Here is a 23,569-nt window from a genome sequence, read left to right as displayed (position 1 = left end):
CATTTAATACATTAATATTTAATTTAAGTATATATGTAAATGGATTGCATTGATAACCTCATCTGAAAACTGTTCATATTTCTGATCATTTATCAGTTGGTGAAAGGTTATTTTTTACATATTAGACTCTGTTCTCTATGCTTGATAAATGATGTCTTTATCAGAGAAACTTGTTTTAATATTTTACCCCCACAGTTGACATTGCTAATTGTATTTCCTTCCATCCTATTCTTCTCCACACTCCATTTATTCTATTCTCTATCTACTTTCATCCTGTTCCACAACAAAAGGGATGTGTCACATTTGACTACCCTCTCCCATGATATTCCCTCCCTTCTATTACCTATACCAGTGATACTATACCTACACCTACACCTCCACTCACCCAACCACTCCTGGATGCTTTCTCCCTTCTCTTTCCTCTTCAATTTTCCTATATGGTAAGATAGATTTGTACACTCAATTTAGTGTTTCTGCTATTCCCTCTCTGAGCCAACTCCAATGAGAGTAAGACTCACTCACTCTCCCTCCCCTTCCCCCTTTTCCACTCAATTGCATAAGCTTTTTCTTGACTCTTTTGTGTGAAATAAGTTGCTTCCATTCTACTTTTCCTTTCCCTTTCTCCCAGGACATTCCTTTCCCCACCCCATAACTCCATCTTTTTAATATATTATACCTTCAAATTCAACTTCTTTCTGTGCCTTGTGTATATATATGCTCCTTCTAATTGCCCTAATAAATGAGAAGGTTCATATGATTTATCAGTACTATCTTTCCATGAAAGAATTCAAACAGTTCAGAATCTTCAAGTCTCTCATGATTTATCCTTCCCATCTACCCTCTTTATGCAGAGCTCTGTACTTGAAAATCAAGCTTTCTGTCAACTCTGATCATTTCATCAGGAAAGTTTGAATGTGCGCTATTTCATTGAATGTCCATCTTTCCTCCTGAATGAATGTTTAGCTTTTCTGAGTACTTGATTTTTGGTTGTAATCCAAGTTCTTTTGCTTTCTGAAATAGCATATTCTAAGGTCTTTGATTCCTTAATATAAAATCTGCTAAATATTGTGCTTTCCTAACTGTAGCTCCAAAATAATTTAATTTTTTTTCTTCCTGCTTGCAAAACTTTTACCTTGACTTGGAAATTCTGAAATTTGGTTATAATATTCTTGGAAGTTTGTACTTTTGGGATCTCTTCCGGGAAATGATGGTTGAATTCTTTCAATTCTGCTTCTAGGATATCAGGGAAGTTTTTCTGGTATAATTTCTTGAAAAGTGACATCCAGGGTCTTTTGTTGATCATGACTCAGCCAATAATTTTAAAATTATTTCTTCTGGATCAGCTGTTTTTACAATGAGATGCTTGTAGTTTCACATTCTTTTAGTTTGATTTTATTTTTTCCTTGATTTCTCACAAAGCCATCAACTTTCCTTACATTTCCTACATTTTAAGGAATTATTTTATTCAGAGAACTTTTATAACTCCTTTTCTGTTTGGTCAGTTCTGTTTTTAAGGCATTCCTCTCCTCATTGACCTTGTGGACTGCAGTTTCCATTCGACCCACAATGGTTTTATAAGGTGTTAATTTGGTATCTCCTTCACCATACTGGTGATTTGGTTTTCATGAGTTTCCTACTTCACTCTCATTTCTCTTCCCAATCTTGACTCTACCACCCTTACTTGATTTTCAAACCTTTTTTGAGTACTTTTGAGTACTTGACACAAATTAAATTTATTATCTTCTGAGTATGTATTTTGATCCTTCATAGGACCATAGTAATTGTTTATGATTGGATTGTTTTCTTTCTGTTGTTGGCTCATTTCCCCAGTCTTTGACTTGATTTTTAACTCTGATAATATAGAGATCTGCTTCCAGGGTGGAGTTTTTGAGGGTTCTTTGAAGCTATTCTCAAGGATATTCCTTAGGGACTTGCAAGTTTTCAATTCTTTCAAGATTTTATGAGAAGCTAAAACTACTCTCCTGGCCTCTGCTCTGGTCTGTGAATGACCACAAGCATTCCTTTCTTCTCTAGAACCATAAGGAGAGACTCTTCTCTGTTACAGGCAATAAACTCTGTTGTGTGACTGTGACCTGGATCTGTGAAGGGTGAAGCAATAGAGTCCTGCCTCAGGAAGAGCATATAAACTTCTTTAATCTCCCCAACCCCTTACCATCGGTGGACTGAGCACTCTGGAAGCAGTTGCTGGGTAGTTTACTGCCGGGTGGCTCCCTCCCTAGGATTGCTCCTGGTCCTCTGGGGCTGTGTCTGTACTGAGGCCTGACCTGGAATGGCTCTGCTCTCATTCTGGTGTGGCAGAATTTCCTTGCTGATCTTCCCAACTGTCCCTGGGCTGAAAAGTCTGGAAATCACCACTGCTGCCATGGTCCCATGTGCCCTGTGGTCTGTTTTTCCAGCCAGTTTGCTCAAGCATGACCTGGGTTGCTTGGAGTGCCCTTTCGAACCCCACCACAACAGACCCTTCTGACAAATATAGCAAGTTGTTTTAGGCTGGAAAACTTCCATTCAGTATTTTTGTTGGTTCTTCCACTCTAGAATTTGATTAGAATCATTATTTTAAGGAAATTGGAGTGGTTTGGGGGAGAGCTTACAGGAGTTCCTGCCTTTACTTTGTCATCTTGGTTCTGCCCAATTTTTCTTTTTTCTATGCCATTTTTCCCCAGATAGGGTTCATTGTTTTATAGCATTCTTCTCCACAATCCCCATCTCTTTTTTGGTAATAAGCAGCACATTTTAATACTACTTGTCAGAAACTAATGAAGACATTTATTAGACTGGGATTTGAGACTCTTCTATTTTCATTTCCATTCTAGCTCAACCAGCTCTTTTGACCATCACCAATACACCCAATACAACTACAAGTGATGCCTCTCTGTCTTAGATAGATTCAGAAACCAGATTACCAAATATGAAGTCTATATATAAATTAAAATCTCCCATATATCACACAAGTTGCTAGGTACTACCTAGGAAAGTAGGAAATAGGAACATCATCTGTGACATTTAATGGATGGGGTTTTACTGTCTCTACCATCAATTATTTTAAGTGCCACTATTTTTATACTGGTTAATAATTAGCCCAAAAATACATATAATGCACTGTCTCATTTTCTCAGAGACCAGTAGTATATTCTCTATAGCTCTGCCTCTGACAATTCAAAGGAAATAGTAAAAGAAATATGTTGTAATGAGAGATCAAATAATTCTAGTTCATCCAAATAACTGGTTACTGTGGGTTTGTCATCAATTAACTTATTTAAATATATTTTACTTATTAATGGTTCCAGTTTGTTTGACCTCTATAGAAGTAAGGCATTAAAATGTACCATTTCTTAAGGTAATAAGAAGTCCTTACTTTTTTTCCTTTCTCTTCTTCCTTCTTTGCTTCTTCCTTCTCCCACACTCCCACACTCCCAGCTTCCTCATCATTTTCCAATAGTTTCTCCTACTTCTCTGCATTGTCATTTTCCTCCTTTTTCTAACTCTTTTTTGGGGGTGTGGAATCTCATCCAATTCACTTATAGGATACTGATTTTGCAGTAAGGAAAATTTGATTTCCTACCTTGTCTCACACACTAACTAGCTGTACTACCCTGAGTGAGTAATATTCTCCCTATCTCACTGGTAAAATAGGTGTGGCAATCAGTATTACCGCACAGATTCAAATCTTACAAGGTACAAATATTGTAAGATTAAACTATGTAAACCTCAAAGTACTTTATAGACATTAACCATCATTACTTCAAGATTCAAGGGCATCTTAATTCAGAGAGAAATACTATTTTACAGTGGAAATAGCACTAGTTCAGGAAATTAGGTTTAAAAGTCCAGTTTTAGTTTTAGTTTTTCTTCACTAGGATGTCAGTGGGTTTTTCTGAGTCACAATATTTCTTCTTGTATAATGATGATAAAAATATTTATACTATCTATTTTATGGAGTTGTTGATAAAACACTTTGCAAATCTAAAATCACTAAATATATGTTATTATTTTTATAAAGATATTTAAAATTGGGATGACACTTCATTGAATTATAATTTGATTTAAAAAAATCTCTCTGCTGAAACTTTGTCTTTCTAGACTATACATCTTGGTTTAAAACAAAAACCACAACTGTCTCATCCAGAATCACTATGCCTCTTTTTCAAAATTCTATTGTGCATGTGTTAATTGAGGCACCTAAGTGATATAAAAGAGAGAGTATTCCTCTACAGTCAGGAAGACCTGAGTTCATGTCTGGTTCAAAAACTTTCTAGACATATGTCTGGGAAAATCATTTAATCTGTTTGTCTCTGTTTCCTGAACTGTAAAATATAAAACCACAGAAATAATCAATGGGCATTGTGAGAATTACATGAGATAATATTTATAAAGAACTTATGATAATGCCAACAACATCATATATGCGTAATAAATGTTTCCTTCCAAAATGTTTCTAATAATGAACATAATATGAGCTTATATTGCCATAGTACATTACAATTTTCAATGTGGCTTCACATATATATTTTCATCCTCACAAAAGCAGAGTAAAGAAAGTGGTTATTATTATCACCACCATCTTTTTACCTATCATTTTTGTAATGTGTTGAATTTTACAATTTTCCCCCACCCTCATTTCCCTCCCCATCCCCCTCACCAAAAGGCAATCTGATAATCTTTACATTGTTTCCATGCTATATAGTGATCAAAATGTTGTACATTGATCAAAATCACCACCATCTTTTTGATGGTTAGGCATGTTGAGGCACGTGGATGTCATGGGAGATTTTTTATAGGTTTTCATATATTCTATTCCTAGTTCCAAAGCAATAATACTTAGCAAAAACAATCAAGGTTTGAATTTAATCCAAGAGTAATTCAATATGTGACTTGCAACAAGAGTAGATTATATTTCTAGTGCTGGAGATACACTATCTTACTCCATTTTCTTCAAATTTTCTTACCTCCATATTGAAATTAATTAAAAGTTTTCATATAAAAAATCAATAAAGACTAAGAAGATAAACTTCCAAATGAGAAAAAAAAACAGTTCAAGCAAATATTAGCGATAAAATTCATATATCCAATACACAAAAATGTAAAACCTATAGGCCTTCCACATTAGATAAGTATTCAAACTATGTGAATAAAATTTTAAAAGAATTACAAAATATAAGCTATCATTTGAAAAATGCTCCAAATCATTAAGAGTAAGAGAAATGGGAGTGGAGCCAAGATGGTGGTGTGAAGGCAGCATTTCCAGGGAATTCCGACCCCCCTCAAACTCCCACCAAAAAAACAAGGATGGCTCTAGCCAAATTTTAAAGGGACAGAATCCACAGAAAGATTGAGTGATACATTTTCCCAGGCCAAGATAACTTAGAAGTTTTGTGGGAAAGGTGTGTTTCACCAGGACTGGGGGTTGGAAAAAATGCCATGGCACAGCCCAGCCCAGAGCAGTACAGACCAGAGATCACCAGCAACAGCTTGAAGGGTCAGTAAAAGAACTTTGCTTCACCAGAATGAGTGTCAAGTGAGGAGCACTACCGCAGAATCTGCAACAAGAATCGGGAGAATGCAGCCTGCACCCCCAGACACGATAAGGGAGATATGCAGAGATCTATGCACTCCCTAGGGTAGGACTCTGCAGTTTGCCTATATTCAGATATTGCAGTTTGGGCTTCCATACTAAAGAACCAAGCTGGATCTCTCCTTATAGCCTCAGGGTAGAGGGTAGTGTAGTGGTCATCTTCTTAGGCTAGAAAGAATAAGACCTTGGAGGAATAAAGGTCCCAGTGGGGTGCCCCCCACAAAAAAGCCCCAAAGCTTTGGAAGTGCTATAAATGAGTCTTGGGATGAGGAAATGAGTAAACAACAGAAAAAGAAGAATCTGACCATAAAGAATTGCTTTAGTCCCTTGGAGTATCAAAATACATATTCAGATGACAACAAAGCCAAAGCTTCCATATCCAAAACCTCTAAGAGAAATAGAAAATGGGCTCAGACTATGGATGACCTCAAAAAAAGACTTTGAAAAGCAATTAAGGGAGGTGAAAGAAAAATTGGGAGGAGAAATGAGAATGATGAAGATAAATCATGAAAACCAAATCAAAAGCTTGGTGAAAGATATACAAAAAAAAAAAAAACCCTGAAGAAAATAATATGATAAAACCCAGTTTAGGCCTAATGGGAAAAGCAAAACAAAAGGCAAATGAGGAGAAGAATGTCTTAAAAAGAAGAATTGGCCAGATGGAAAAGTAGATAAAAAAGCTCTCTAAAGAAAATAATTCCTCAGGAGTACCTGGGTTCAAATCTGGCCTCAGACACTTAATAATTAGCTAGCTGTGTGGCCTTTGGCAAGCCACTTGACACTATTTGCCTTGCAAAAATCTAAAATAAGATAATTCCTTCAAATGCAGAATGGAACTAAAGGAAGCTGATGACTTTGCAAGAAATCAGGAAGAAATAAAACTCTTCCAAAAAAGCCAAAAATTAGAAGAAAATGTGAAATATCTCATGGAAAAAAACTGACCTCAAAAACAGATCCAGAAGAAATAATTTATGAATTATTGGGCTATCTGAAAGCCACCACCAGGAGAAACGCCTAGACTTCATTTTTCAACAAATAATGCAGAAAAATTTCCCTGAGATCCTAGAAGCTGAGGGTAAAATAGAAATTGAGAGAAGTCACTGGTCACCCCCTGAAAGATATTCCAAAAGAAAAATTTACAAGGAATATTATACCCAAATTCCAAAATTCCCAAATCAAAGAAAAAATTCTAAAAGCTGCCAAGAAAAAATCAGTTCAACTATGGGGGCTCCATAGTCAGGATTACAGAGGATCTGCCAGCATCTACATTAAGGCTTGTAGGGATTAGAATATGATATTCTGGAAGGCAAAAGATCTTGGTTTACAACCAAGAATCAACTACCCAGCAAAACTGAACATCCTCTTTCAGGGCAAAAGATGGACTTTCAATGAAACAGGGAACTTTCAAACTTTCCTATGGAAACAACCAGAACTGACTAGAAAGTTCAGTCTCCAGGTACAGGACTCTGGTGAACCACAGAGGGAGTGGAAGAGAGGGACTGACTATGAGGAACTTGATGATGATGAAATGTTTGTATTCCTGCATGGGAAGAAGATATTGATAACTCATATGAAATTCCTCATTTATAAGAGCTGTTAGAAAGAGCATATATATATATATATATATATATATATATATATATATATATATATATATATATATATATATATATATATATGTATATACCGGACACAGGAAGGAGCAGAATATATTTGTATAATATAGTAAAAAGATGGAGTCAATGGGTGATAAAGGAAAGTACTAGGATGAAGGGAAAGGACATGAAGAAGAAGCTGGGAGATTTCACATAAGAGTCAAGGAAAAAACTTTTTCAATGGAGTTGGGGGGAAGGCAAGGGAGAATGAGTGAGTCTTCATTCTCATTGGAAATGACTCAGATAGGAAATGACATACACACTTCATAGTGTGAGGAAATCTGTCTTACTCTGGAGAAGGAAGGAAGGAAAGGGACAGGATGAGGGGGAATGGAAGGAGGAAAGAGGGGAATAGGTGATAGAAGAGATGGAAGATCAAGAGAGAGGGTACTCAAATTCAACATACTTTTGGACAGGGTCAGGATGAAAGGAGAGAGAGAGAATATAATAAGTGAGAGTGTGATGAAATAGAGTGGAAGTACATCTCATAATAACAACTGTGGGGAAAATATTGAAGCAACATCTCTGGTGGACTTATGATAAAGAAAGCAACTCACCCCAGAGACAGAGCCATTGAAATGTGAACACAGACTGAAGTAAATTTTTTTTTCTCTCTCTCTATTCTTGAGGCTTCTCATCTTCTTGCAGGGGGTTATGTTTATTCTTATGTTTACTCTTATAACATTCAATTTACATCAATGTATGTCATGGAAACAATGTAGAGACTATCAGACAGCCTTGTGTGGTGGGGGAGGAAAGGAGGAGGGGGTGGAATTGTAGAACTCAGAGCCTTACAAAAAATGATGGGTACATATTACTATTGTACATTAATTGGAAAACAAATAAAATATTGATTTTTAAAAAAAAGAGTAAGAGAAATACAAATTGTATACTCAAATTAAAAAACCTGGTATCAATGCTGGCAAAACTATGAAGACATAGCACTATTTATGACACTATTAAATGACCCATCTGTCTCTATAGTAAATTGAAAGAATATGAGAAAATTTCAAGTAGAGATTATTTTATTAAATGTATCTTTATTCTCAGTGATCAGAATACTGCTTGACTCATGTGAGAACTTAATAAATAATTGTTGATTGATTGACTAAATGGTTAATCTCTTTTATTCAGACCTCTCAACTACCATTTTTACCCCAAAAACATCAAAGAAAGAAAAATAATGTGTAATATGTTAATATTCACATTCTTTAATATTGAAAATAATGGAAAAAATAAATCTCAGTGACTGGGAATGATACTAAAAGAAAAAATGTGGTAAATCAATGTCATGGAATGTCATTGAATAGTAAAAGGTCATAAATATAGAGACTCAAAAAATTATAGAAATTTGAATTAGAGCATACAAGTCAAAAGAAAAATATGTAATATATATGTATGTATTTGTACATTTAAACAAACATATATTCATATTCATGGTCTACAGAAAAGTGAATTAATTTTCATAAATAGGAAACCAAATGATGAAAAAAATGTAAAAGCATTCTGTAGACTAGACAACAAAACAAAAAAATACAAACAAAAAATCAAGGAACTCATAGGACATAATACAAGCAGCATTGATAGAAGTAGTCACAATTTTTCTTTCATTGTTTTCTTTCACAAGAGAGAATTCAGTTTGGAAGGGTTAGAATGTTTTGGTTTGGTTTTTTCTTTTAAAGATGACTGTGAATAAAAATAAAGGTAAGTGATTTTTTTAAAAACAATATATATACATACATATATATTAGATGCCTAAAATTTCTAAAGACTAAAATGCTTGGAATCTGTTCTAATATGAATACATTATAAATTATAATAATATAACATTAATACATTTTATATAATAATAATATAGCAAAAATATTTTATAACATAAATACATTGAGCTATAACAATGTCACAAAATGCAACTAACAAAGGTTTTGTGTAATAGTAAATTGCTCATTTAGCACATATGCAGCATATTCATATTTCAACAGTAGAATTTAACTGAAAATGAGCAATTTGAGAATCTAGCTTTTGGTAAGACTTTTTCAACTCTTAGAAGTCTACTGTCTATTTAAATTCAAAGCTTCAACTGTCAGCTTATTGCATTTAATTTCCTTTGTTTTTGAAAACCTAGGAATGGAAATTTTAAAACTACATAAAATAACCTAATAATTTTTCAAAAGTAGAATCACTTTCTATATTTAGAACTCAATGGAGGAATCATATAATGCAAATTTACATTGGTAACTTTTCACAAAACTGAAAATTTTTTGGAATATAATCTACTTCAGGACAGAATTTGGTGGATAAGATAGGACAAGAAAACTTTTTAAGAAAGAGTCAGCAGACCTGGTAGAAATATAACCTTTGTCAAGTATATCTAATAAGGTTTTGCTGTCCAAAATCTTAAGAACATCCCCAATCGAAAAGTGGTCAAAGCTTGTAAACTAACAATTCTCAAAGGAATTGTAAATTGTTGATAAACATGTGATAGAGTATTCCAAAGCACTTACAATATTATTGATACAAATCAATAAACTTTTATAGTCCCAGAATATTTACAAGATAAAAATATATGGGTATAGTTAATGTGGGAGGGGCTTTGTAAAGATAGGTCCACAAGTGTATAATTAGGAGCTATCAGTGGGTTCAATCATTCTGGGAAAGCATTTAGGATTCTGCTGATAAAATGACTAAAACATATGTGCCTGCTAATACAGAGATGTCATTGGTAGGCATGTATAGCAAGCAAATCAGTGATAAAAAGAAAGGGTCTATATGCACTAACGCACTAACACTTTAATAGCAGGATCTAAAGTAGATGTCATTCAATTGTGAGAAGGTTAAACAGATTGGAGTATATAAATTTTAATTACATTGTAAGAAACAATGAATATGAGGCATATAGAGAAGCAGGGCAAATATATGAACCGCTCCAAACGTAAAGCAAAAATAATCAGGAAACATATATACAAAATATGATATAATTTTTAAAATAGGAACATCAAATATATGGAATTATAATGATTAAACTTAAGTTCAAAGAAGAGATATTGAGTGGACACCTATACTTTCTTTGTAGTTGTAATAATGATTAAAGGATGTGAAATGTTGTATATAATGTGAGAGTTTTTAATATATTGATTAAATTTGCAGAAAACCTTTTACTTTCTTTGTTATAAGGGATGGTATTTTAGGATATGAAAAGGGTTGAATGTACTGGGAAATATAGATAATTTAAAAACAGAAGTTAATACTAAAATATTTTTTTTAAAAATCCATGTGGACCTCAAAATCTTAGAAAAATGAATTTTGAAAACTATTTTTACATGTAGCTATAAATAATAAATTTAAAATAATATGGGTTTTGTATTTTGATATTATATATATGTATATATATGGTTTATAGCTGTAATTGATAACATATCATATATATGATATACTTGTTTTAAAAAATATAGAATTATTTATGCTCATCCTTTTCCCAATAAAGTATTTCTGCCAATTTTGGTGGTGTTATGACTGGAAGAAAGAAAAAAAACATGAGCAGTTTCATAAATTATTAATAATATAATTAATATTTAAACAGCATTTCAGAAACTACACACACACACACACACACACACACACACACTCACACACATATATAAACTCTCATTTAATCCCTCCAACAACATAGATAGTGTCATCAACAAGCATTTGATAAGTTTTATTCCATGCCAGGCACTATGCTAAGGGTTGGATATATAAAGAAAGGCAAAAACAATCTCTGTTGTCAAGGAGTTCAATGTAATAGGGAATGACAACTTGAAAACACCTCAGTACAACTTATATAAAGGATCAATTAGAGATAATCAAAGGGAAGGCACTAATATTAAGGAAAATTAGGAAAGGCCTCCTGAACAAGGTCCGTTTTGAATTGTATCTTGGAGTCAGAATCCAGGGAAGTCACAATGATGAAATGAAGGAGAGGCAGAGGGAACAACCAGAGAAAATGTAAGAAGTATGATTATTATCATCCCATTTTAAGTAAGCAATTACTAAGGCTATATGACATTGCCAAAGTCCCATAGCTGGTTGATAATGTAATTGTATATCAAGTCATCTAATCTGATTCTCATTTTCACCAGACCCCCAAGTAAATGAAGCATTACTACCATATCATTTGAAAAATCTTGTTTAAAGTGCTTACTGTAGGGGTGGCTAGGTGGCGAAGTGGATAGAGCACTAGCCCTGGATTCAGGAGTACCTGAGTTCAAATCCAGCCTCAGACACTTAATAATTACCTAGCTGTATGGCCTTCGGCAAGCCACTTAACCCTATTGCCTTGCAAAAAAAAAAATCTAAAAAAAGTGCTGACTGTAGAAGTTGTGAATGAGTGAAAATAGTGAACACTTATCAGAACACTGAAAAAAAACACAAAGAATAATTACTGAATATTATCTCATATTTAAAGTTATTTTTTCCCTTTCTTTTGTTTTTTCAGATTGACCATCTCTGCTGAATGTCCCATGCAACTTGAGGACTTCCCAATGGATGCACATGCTTGTCCTCTGAAATTTGGAAGTTGTAAGTTCTTGTTGAAAGTAAGAACTATGGCCATAATCTCAGAAGGCTTCCTAGATCATTCAGGTGGATTTGATTCCTTGCCCCCCAAATTTAATGGAACATGAATAAGTACATTCTCCAGCAAATATTTTAGCTCACTCTCACCTTACCTTTTACATATTTGTAGTCTTATTTACTCATTTACAAAATTTGGATGTCTATAATGTGCAGGGAAGTACACTTTAAGTCTGCCTAATACTTTTACAAAATACTTTCATAAAATTCCATGATACAATAACCTAAAGAAAGGTAGGGAAGATCATTCTCATTTCATAGAAAAAGACTGTTTGTTTAAATATCCAGTTCAAATTCATATGTGCTGAATAACAGAACTGGGACACATACCCAGATTTTTAGATTCTAAGTGCAATATCCATTATAACTTGATGCTTTTCAGTGTTTAATAATGAAAGATCTACAAGAGCTCTGGAGCACTCAAATGATATCTCTCAAATACCAAGGGTCACTTCTTATTTCACAACAGAATAAGCACCTTCTGAGAATTCAGTTTTGTGTTGCTGTTATTATGATTGTTTTTGTATTATTTGTTTTAAGTGGACTTGGATATTGAGTTGCTAATGTTAGTCACTTCAGAAACCAAATCTAGTCCACCTAACATTGATTTAAAAACATCAGGTCACTCTTGGGATTCTCCATTTTTTTGCCTTGTATTTTCTATAGTCAGGAGGATTTAGGGACTATTATATATTTTTAAGATCAACTCCTAGAATTGAACTAAAATAAATATTTCTCTAATTTGACATCTATTCAATGTCATCAAATATTTATCCATTCTTCAGTAAAAGCAATTAATTCATCACTGTAGATACAAGGGATAGGATAAAAAAATTGATCTAATAATTAAATGAAAAGATGCAAATAAACTATTTTATGCAAGGGACTCTATCAGAAATAAGGGAAAGGGAGAGGGACTACATATATGATTTTACTTCTATGAAGACTTTCTCTATGAAGAATCTCGTATCATTTATGATTGGCATTTTTCTCTTCAGTTCAATGCTTTAGTGAGTTGCCTTAGAAAACTGAGAAATTAAATGATTTATCAAAACTCAGTCACTAAGAGGTAAGGTTTGAACCCAGGTCTTCCTGACTTCAAGGCCCACTCTCTAACTATGACATCAAATTGCCATTTATTAGGAATAAAAAGGTTTTGTGATTTTATTGTTTTATAAATCACTCAAAAGTTTTTATTCTTCAGGGATGGGGGAAGGAAAAGTTCTTAGGGAAAATGTATGGCCAAGTATAAAATAAGATTAAGAGAATTTTAAACAAAAGAGAAAACAGAAAAAGTCTTTTAAGACAAATAGAAAAAAGGGGGAAAAGAGAGTTCTATCTAGGAATATACTTCATAAAGGAGGTATACCTAAGTACAGTCTTGCCAGAGTAGACCATGCTTAATTTATTTTCCCATAGAAACTTTAAAATTTGAAAAGTGCTATACATATATATATATATATATATATATATATATATATATATATATATATATTCTCATTTAACTTTAAAACAACTTTGATATAAGTAATATAGGTATTATTTTTTCCTATTTTTCCAGAGGAAGTAACTAAGATACAGAGAAATTAAAGGACTTGCATATCATCATATAGTTATGTATCACAGATGGGATTGGAACTCTCATCTCCCTTCAATCCACATTCATGATTACTTCTGGCATACCATGCTTTAATATTCCATGCATAAAGAAGTGTTCAGAAGCTAATATCTTACTTATTTTTATAATAAATCAGGGATATCCCCTAAGTAGCTCTCTCCTGTCTCAATAACTTAAATATAACTTTCTATGATTATAAAGAATGATACTGTATAAGATACTGTAAAAGTGCGTCATTACTTTTAACCTTTTTTTCTAATTTCAAAACTTGAAAAAATCTATATATACTTATACAATAAAACTTAAAAATTACCATTTTCAAAGTTTTCCAAAGTAATACACTTAAATAAAACTAGGCTTTATCAATGAACTCAATGATTTTTATTTTATTCTTAATATGCTTAAAATACAGCTCAATGAAAAATTTCACTTAAAAGTTTTCGGACACATTTCAAACTATGATTAGACAAAATGTAGTGGAAAAATATGCCACCACTCATAATGATTGTGCTTTCCAAATAATTCCTTGGAGACATATTACTGTGTTTCAGTAGATGCTCTAAATCATAAAGTAAGACATCAAAACAACTGGGAATATATTCTATATCTCCTTCTCTGAAGCTCAACATGTTTCCAGTAAATATGTCTAACTTTTTTGTGATATTTTAGAAAGTTTCACTCTCCTTAGATTATTTTTAAAATCAATCTGTTGGCCAAATAATTTTCACTTGATTTCAGATATTGTTTTGAGCAAGAAAAGTAGAAGGTATTATCTTTATATTTATCTTAAACAGCAGTTTATCATATGCAACATATAAAATTGGCATCCCTATAATTTCCTTTATTTTAAGTCCTGTATATTCAAAGATTCTTGTTGAGTTCAGTGGAAAGTGTAATAAGAACAGGATAAAGAAGGATTCTGGTGTAGAAGGAAGCAACCTGGACTGGGAGGTAGGATGTTTTCATTCTTTTGTTGTGCTGTCACTACCTTGTGGGATGTTCACAATGTTCTTTCTCTCAGGTGCCTAATTTATAAAATTAAGGAGTAGAACTTTTTAAATAGAAAAACCTATGTAATAATCACATAATCAATTGGTTATTATTTCATAAAACAAAGAAAACGTTTTATTCGTCACTCTTATTTTTCTTAAATGTTTAAAATGATTATATTTAAATGTTGGATGGACTTAAAGGATGAGATGCATCATCATCACATATCGCATTAAGGTTTTAAAAATTACCTTAAATTCAATATCACATTTGAGCCTCACAGACCTGGAAATCAAGAAAGGTTTCTCATAGAGAGGTGGATTTTAATTGGGACTTACAGAAAACAAAGAAATCCAATTTCTAGAGCTTAGGAAGGAAAAAGTTCTTGACAAAGGAATATAGACAGTTAAAATTCTGGCAATCAGAATATTAGGTTTCTTGTGTGGGGAACAAAGAGGGCAGTGGTTAGAGATTATTTACTCAAATTTTATTTTATAGATGAGGAAATTCAGGCCCACAGAGACTAAGAATGAACTACTAAGTGTCACACGTAAAATTAAGTGGCAAAACTAAGGTTGAATCTTAGCACTTCTCATTCCAATTCAGCTTTTCTTAATGAATCAAAAATTTTGACTTTTACTTCACTTTTGCCTTTTAAGTTCCCAAAATTGCTTTATGGACTGATTTCTAAAGTATTTTTGCAGTTACATGATAAATCATATTGATCAAATTCTTTTCCTTTTCCTGTTTACTAATTCCCAACAAAATATCTCTTCTGGATTCTAGAATCATATCCTTTTAATGTAGGTAAATATGGGCAACATCATTTCATGTTCAGATTCATTTGGTAAATAATTGAATGCATCTTCTATCATAAGACCTGAGAATATTTGTACTTCAAATTGTTTTTTGGGAAATATTTAAAGTTTTGTCACCATTAAGATAGCATCTTTTAATTCTTAGGAAAAAATTTATTCCCATTGAATAAGTAAAGTAAAATACCATAAACAGAAAATTAATATAACCCTGACATTTGTTATGGCCTAAACATTTATCTTAATAAAATCCATCACTCCTGCTTTTTATAAAAAAGACATTTTATGAACTTGTAAAAGCATTAAAAGAATATTAAGACTATCACTAATTGCTAATTTGTTTTCAATTTGGAATTGGATTTTGGTGAAAGTATTGGACTTTCTTAATGAAGAATTAAATTCTAGCACTTTATTAGATAATATATCATGCAAATATTTTAGCAGAGTTCACTCTATTATAATACCTCATGAGCGAAACTTATTTGGCATTTATTATGGTCTGAGTAAATGACCTTGCATTACCCTGCAAATTCCATCATACAAAAAAATAGGAAGAAATGATGTTTGTCAAACTCTCCCTAGAATTTATATAGATGCCTCTTGCCAATAGTGTCAGTAAAACATGGGCAATACATACTTATCAATATCTCATATTGAATTGAGTAGATTTCTATTGGAGTGTACCACCAATTAGTTGCTTAAAGATTAAAAAATGTTGAAACTAGATTCTGAAAGAAGGGACAAGACAATAAACTTTTTAATAAGCTAAATCAGGAAGAACCTCAGAAGAACTTTCATAGCAAATCCTATCACCTGGTAAATGTCTCTAATGAATATTTACATGACAGTAAAACCATAAAATTCAAAAATAATTAGGACAAGAATGTTAGGATGCCTTAGGATATTATATTAATTAATTTAAAATGGCAGTCAACTTCAATTTTGGTCTATACATCACTAATATGGATCCATTTCATGGTGTTGCTAAATATTTTTGACCATTCCCCATTCCAAATGTAATGTTATATTAATTAGCTTAATATTATGCCTAATGTCTTCTAATTATGTTTAATATTGAAGAAAATGTAAATATTTGCAGCATATGTCAGGGTACTTGGAATATGTTGAAAAGAGTAATTTTCTATAAAAAAAAGAGAACAAGCACCATTTAATTCTCTAAAAAAGAGATTCTTATTTCACAGGAGAATTTTAATCATAATTCATCCTCCCCAAGGAGGAATCTTGTTCCTTACTTGGCATTCATCTTGTTTTCATCTTATATAAACTCTTGCTGTTGTTGTCTTGAGCCACAAAATCTTCAACTCATTCAGAGTTATAGGGTTCCTACCATTTAAAGTGAACTATTGAAAGTTTATCTATTCAACTGCTTGCCCAGGTTTTCATCTTCTGACATGTTTTTAGATATGTGTCTGTCAATGAGATTCTAAGCAGCCTCATTGGTATCAAATAAGATAATATGTGTAAAACTGAACAAACTTCAGTGAAAAGACACTTTTAGATGACTTCTTATAATTTGTTTTGCATCCATCATTTGATAAAATGTTTTTAAATCAAATGTTACAAAAATTATCTTCCAAAATTTAGAATAATGGGGGAAAATTTTAGAACACACATATGTTTAATGTTTTATCAATTACATGAAGAAAAAATTACTTTTGTCATTGTTCCCACAAATGTTGGGGGGAAAGTTTATTTTGTTCCTTTTTTGCTTATACATTTTGTGGAATTTTTTTTCCTTTTCTCCTAAAGAATATCAATATTTCATTGACTATGAGGGCATACAGAAATATAAGGGAACATCTAAAGTAATGGTATTATAGTGGAAAGAGGAATCATTAAAAAAGTTAAAGGAAGTAACACTAAGATTTGTAGAAGAATCAGAAGGTATGGTATTATAGAGGTTAAAGGAGAATGGAGAGTTTTAAGAGGACAGAATGAGTGCTAAAAAATTTAGACAGGTTTTAGTTATTAGAAAAATCAATAATAGCCTTCTAGGGAGCATTTTCAGCAGAGTGATGAGTACAAAAGACAAGAGTGGAAATGACTAAGGAGTGAGTTCAGTGATGAAGAATTAGAGGTACCAAATAATGAGCACTCTATGGAGAGAAATAGGACAGTAGCTCAATTACACAACCATTAATCAAACACTTACTGTGTTCAAGGAACTTGCTAAGATCTGACAAAAAAGGTGAAAAATTGTAGACATTGCACTCTTAGGGAAAGAATAAGATGTGCAGAGGGATAGTTATAATATGTTAGACTATGAATAACCACATTGTGAAAGGTCAAATAGAGTGGTATTGATGATTCAAGGATAAAGGATAATTTCCAGATAGGTTGATAAAAGAAATCTTTATGACTGATTTCTTCCTTGTAGCACTGAGACTGACTGAAAGAAGATAAGAGTTTTAATAGAGAAATAAGAGGTTTTCATTGCAGGTATTAGAAATAGCATATGCAAATAATTGGATTAGGAAAATGCAGAATAAGAGATCAGATAAAGAAACTTAGATGGAATGAAAAGGAATACTACAAAATGAGTATAAAAATAGGGCGAAGTCAGATTGTGGAACATACTTAAAAATAGACTATAGGATTGCATTGGAAGGAAAGCAGTTCATTTTTTTCCTTTCATTTTGGTTAAAAGATGAAGTGGGAACTTTTATAGTGATTTAACTATGTCCAACTGTTCTTGCCCTATAAGGTGTTTTCTTGGCAGAGATACTGGAATGGTTTACCATCTACTTCTTTAGTACAGTTTATGAGTGAAGAAACTGAGGCAAAACAGGCCTCAAGTTTACCTAAATATTAAGAAAATAATTCTCTGACATCACATTTGAATTCAGGTCCTTTTGATTCCATGGCCTATGATCTATTCCCCTTTATTCATCTAGCTGCCCTATAGAAAGGGATAAGAGGGATGGATTCACTTCTTTGTTACATCAGTCAGATGATTTTGCTAATTATTTGGGGAATGAATTGTCAAAGAGACTGCCCAATTCATAAATCAGTAAGATGATAATAGTCATCCATACTAGAGGAGATGGGGGTGCTGGACTAGGAGTTAGCTATGTGAGTGGAAAGGAGGCTCTGATTTGAGACGTATTGTTCCTTTCATGATTCCCTGGGGGCCTAAGTGTTGCTGGACAAGGCTAGTGTCATTGACTATGAAATAAGTTAAACTTCAGCATTGAAGAGTATCAGGAAGTATCATTGAAAAGTATAAGGAAAAGAGTCACTGAAATAATGTTTGAAGTTATAAGATGCAGAATACAGAAGATGAGAAATTCCAAGTCCTGGAGGAAAGTGAAGATGCTAAGATCAGAGACAGAGAATATGGTGTGGGGACATTATACATCTTCAGTAACACTGAAGGCGGAGACAAGAGATTGAGATGAAAAGCAATATTTCAGTGAAATGAAAGAAATTTGAAATTGAGTAAATGACTTGATGTTCTCCAGGAAGGAGAAGAAATAATATGCTCATATTGATGGGAATAAGGTGACTTTGTGGGTTTGGAAACGGAAAGAGTTTGGAACACTTGTGAGGCATACAATAATGTACAGTTGAATAGGGATGAATAAAAGGATTTTTAAGCCACATTGAAAGTCCTGATAAGCTTAAATAGAATCTTTAATGAAATAAAGTGGCAATAATATTCTTTGTCTAGAAATCTTTTATGTCTCAGGAATAAGAGGGAAGAAAGTTGAGAGATTTACTTTAAGTTGAAAATTGGAAGATATGTCCAACAGGTCAAGGGAATTAAGGAAATTTGGGGTAGAAGAAAGAGTATTTTAAACCATTGTTCTAAATTTCCAGATGTGTAAGAAACAGGTATTTAATCAAAAATTTAATTAAGTCACCCATAAATTAATCTTTTATTCACTAGATTTCACAGGCCTTATATAGCCTGAAGACTGGATTGTGTCCATCCATGGATTAGAACCAAAAGGATTAGATATCGTAAACTAGACATATCAGTACAACATAGAACAAGGTTAATAGTAGGTTAATAGGTGTTCTGCTTTGATTATCTAAATTTCATGGTATAATTTAAAGTGTTAAATCAGAAAGAAAGTACCTGTACACATGGATAGGGGAAGAACTTTAGAGTCTGGTAAAAGTATGTTTCTTTTTTCAATTTATGCAGATACCCTTTTCCCCTTCCTCTACATTAAATTTACTTTCTTTTTGGCTGGAGAAAGAGAGAAACAGTCTACAGGATATTTTTGTTCCCCACACCTCCACCATATTTCAGAAGACAAAAAACATGGTGATCTATCCTTCCCCTACTCCTTCCATTTTCAATGTTTAGATCCTGACTGCTTATAGATAAGTCATTTGCTTTTTAGCTTTTAGTTAAAGATGGTACTGCCAACATTCTCCTAATGAGAAATGCATTTTCCTTAGAGGTCCTGATAGTTTCTGAGGTCTAGAAAATGGTTGCTCAGGTCTACAAAGAAACTTTGATCTAGAGGTCTTGGGTTTAAAATTTTCCTCCCACCTCTAAAATTTATTTCCTTTCCTTCATTTACTTTCTGGGACCCAAAAAGAACCCATATGTTCAGTCAGACTTCTGTCAACAAGTAAGATTTTTGAAGGAATGGAGGAAGAATTTTTCAATACCTAATGCTTTAATTATTTCCCTATTAATAGGAAATTCTATCTCTGGATGAAAGGCATTCACTGAATACAAATGACTGCTATTTAGAATTGACCTGTTTCACAGGGGGAGATCCAAAATGGGTTTCATTGAGTGTCAATGTTATTGAGCACATGAGTTGGAAAGAAAATCATAGGACAGCAGGTGAACAGGGTAACAGAAACATGACCGCATGGGTCACTCTGTAGGTCAAGGAGAAAAAACCCCAAGAACTGAAGAAGTTTATCTTTAGCTATACCAAAGCAGCATAGCTTCATTATCACCTGCTGTCCCGGCTCTTTTTCATGTTTTGGACACATTTATTTTGGACAGGAGACAATCCATATCTCAACATCATTGCTTTACATTATTCAGAGTGCTGTTAAATTTACATAAAATGGAAAGGTCACTAATCTTGTTCAGGAGTATCCAGCATCAGGGGCATCTAGGTGGTGCAGTGGATAGAGCATGGGTCCTGGAGTCTGGAGGAACTGAGTTCAAATTTGACATCAGACACTTAATATTTACCTAGCTGTGTGACCCCGGGAAGGTCACTTAACTTCATTGCTTTGCAAAAAAACAAACAAAAAAGAGTAACCGGTGTCATTTATGTCTGACTTGGTTGTACTATCCCTTGTGACATTTCACAAAGAAATTACAGTGATTATTCAGAAATGGATTCAGAAATCCATCAGGATCCAGTCCAAAGAAGGAAAGTCTTCTATATCTCTTAAGGACTATCAATTCCTACCAAGGACCCTGGTGGTAGATAATCTCAGAGTATCCTCTATCAGAGGCAGCCTTGTATAGAGGATGGGAAGTTGACCTCAGAGTCAGGAAGGCTAGATTTCCAATTCTGTCTCAGACTCATGCTATATGATCTGGAAAAAAATAATTTGACTTCTTTGTGCCTGAGGGAACATTCAAACAATATTTTCCAGAGTTGGTATCAGTCTGCATTGCTAGATGCTTCTGTATACCAATGAAATCATGGGTTCAATTAGAAAAAAAGGAAATTGCCAATGATGCTTTTTACAGCAAAGAGGTATCAACCTTGTTTTACGGAGAATCATATTTGTCAGAAGCCTGAGATGTTGAGATATTACATCATAAAAAAATGGAAAGTCTGACAGCAACTTCAACTTTAATCATCAAGTAATGTTACTGGCATTATACTGAAGTATATATGACAGTACTCTCCATAATAAGAAATTATACTCTTCAAATATACAGCAACAATTAAAATATCATTTGTTTTCAAGTACCATTTCTACTGCAAATGACAAAAAATGTAATGTTCAAGAGCAATTTGACATGAATGCATATGCTGATTTAATTTATCCAAGATATTCATGACTCCAAAATTGCCTTGTCATTGATGGATAAGGACTTTACCAGTAAAGTTCAAAATGTCTTTTCCTTAATATTGTGATACTTGGGTGACTCCGTAATTTTAACTTTGTATGTACTCCCTTCACCTCTATAGAAAAGTCCCTCCATGACTTCTTATCTTATATGAGCATTCTCCCTCTCTTTCCAAGTCATGAAAGGTCTTCATCAGAATAATTTATTATCTAGGTAGCATCGTTTTACTAATTACACTGACACCTTATTGTCTTTCAGTCTTGATAGATGACTGACTTCCCTTTTCAGTCATGTATAATGATTCTGACACTACTGTTGATGGTGCAGAAAATATATATTACTCAAAGCTATCTAAAAAACTTTCTCTGATCCTCACAAAAATCCTTTTTGGTATATGCTAATATTATTCCCATATTACAGATGAAGAAACTGAGATAGATATATGTTACGTGAACTCTGCAGGGTTGCACAGCTAGTGTCTGAGGTGAGATTTGAACTCAAGTTTTTCTGAGTCCATTTCTAAGTCTCTATCAAATAAACCACCTAGCATACTTTCAGTGACTTGGCATGTGCAAGTCACCACCAGGATGTGCTGTAGCATAACTGTTACTAATTTGTATTATTCCATTGTAGTTACTTTTAATTTTAATGTTTGTAGAATCATTATCTTCCATGATTTGAAGTCATATAATATCAACAACAATTGATTCCAATAGTCAGCCTGGTGATAAAATGAATTATGTGTTGAATTTGGAGTTGGGAAAAACTTTAAGTGAAACCTGGTCTCATATACTTTAGAACATTTCTCCCAGAGTTCTTGTATAGATTGAAGTATTTGCAAAATGTTTCACAAACTCTTGAGTGTTATATAAATGCTAGTTATTATTATTGTACTTATTATGAACCATGTACTATGCTAATCCCTAAACATATAATAAAGGAAGAAAATGAGTTCTTCCCCTCAAGGAGTTCACATTCTAATGGGGCAGATACACTATAATATGTTGGAACACAGTTTATTGACTTCCTCTCATTTTAAGCAGTCCTTGCATTTGTTATCACTTTTTCTAGTAATTTTCACATTATTACCTGAACTTCCTTGTGACAGCATGTATTCAAACAGTGTGGAATTAAGGAACATATTTTTTCATAGTTATGTTAATTTTATTACCTCTTGTTTGAACTTCTATTTTCCATATTATCATCATAATTCTTCCATCTGAAACAATGAACACTAATGCCATTTGGATGGAGTATCTATCCAAAAATACAACAAAAATCCTAGAAAAATTCTCTACTATTGCCCTGGATGCATTGTTGATAATAGTATAACCTTCCTAGAACACTATTGTTTCTAAAAATGAACCCTTACACCCTGGAAAACAAGCTCTTGAAGTCTTTTTTTTGTACTTTTGTGTTTTTATGCTCCTTTACAGAAAAAAACCCTTTAAGGGAAGAACAATTTACTGGAGACTATTTTAACAATCATCTCTGAAAAGTTATTGACCCTATATAGTGTGTTGGCAAAGACAACTTTCAGAAGCATGACCTCCACCCTAGAAAATAACATTAGTCCACCATTATTTCATTAAAAGAATTCAATTGGAAGTGATAAAAGTCTCCCAGGTTCCACAGAACTTCTTCAAAAGATAATTGCCAGCATCATCATAATTTTTTTTAAAGCAAGAGGCATTGTGTACTTTTAATTCTTCTTAGCAAAGGAACAGTTTGTGCATTTTAATAGAGGTCCTAAAGTTAGCAGATTTCTTTAGTTTATTAACAAGATTTGTTCTTCAGGACTTCTATAGAACCTCTTTATCACACTGCCCATTTGAATACATCCCCCTTTTCACCTCTAGAACTGAAGTGCCAGTTATGTTTTAGAATATATAAAGGCATACCATCTTAGGTTACAATTTGTCCTACCCAAGAACAAAATGGTGTAGTGGGGGTATAGCAGTCTCACATTAGAGCTCTTAAATCCCAGACACGTTGAAAGATTTAATATTAGAGACACATGCTAAAAAGTAGAATTTCTACATTTTTGTGCCTTATAACCTCCTTTATATGGTTGCTGTCTATGTCGAGTAACTGGGCCATTTTGTAAATGCAGTTTTTTTGCACAAAGGACTTTCTTAAGTTTATTATGGAAGAAGGATCACCAACTTTAACCCATTTAGCTTTAGGAGAAGTTACAATACCAGCTTGCACAACTGGAAACCATTACAGTTTAAGATGATGCCATCTCTAGATCTC

At 33.1% G+C, this 23,569-nt stretch overlaps 1 protein-coding gene across 1 annotated transcript in view; it reads left to right on the top strand.

The window, feature by feature from the left end:
- GABRA5 (gamma-aminobutyric acid type A receptor subunit alpha5) overlaps positions 1-23,569 on the top strand; it is a 104,139-nt gene that overhangs the window by 66,336 nt on the left and 14,234 nt on the right. The window contains exon 5 of the mRNA XM_074231964.1: positions 11,726-11,808. Coding sequence (XP_074088065.1) covers positions 11,726-11,808 — 83 coding nt within the window. The remainder of the gene's footprint in view (positions 1-11,725; positions 11,809-23,569) is intronic.

This window comes from Macrotis lagotis, chromosome 1 (assembly GCF_037893015.1).
Source record: "Macrotis lagotis isolate mMagLag1 chromosome 1, bilby.v1.9.chrom.fasta, whole genome shotgun sequence".
Taxonomy (NCBI): domain Eukaryota; kingdom Metazoa; phylum Chordata; class Mammalia; order Peramelemorphia; family Peramelidae; genus Macrotis; species Macrotis lagotis.
Note: the sequence above shows the minus strand (reverse complement) of the source record. Positions and strands in the feature narration are given on the sequence as shown.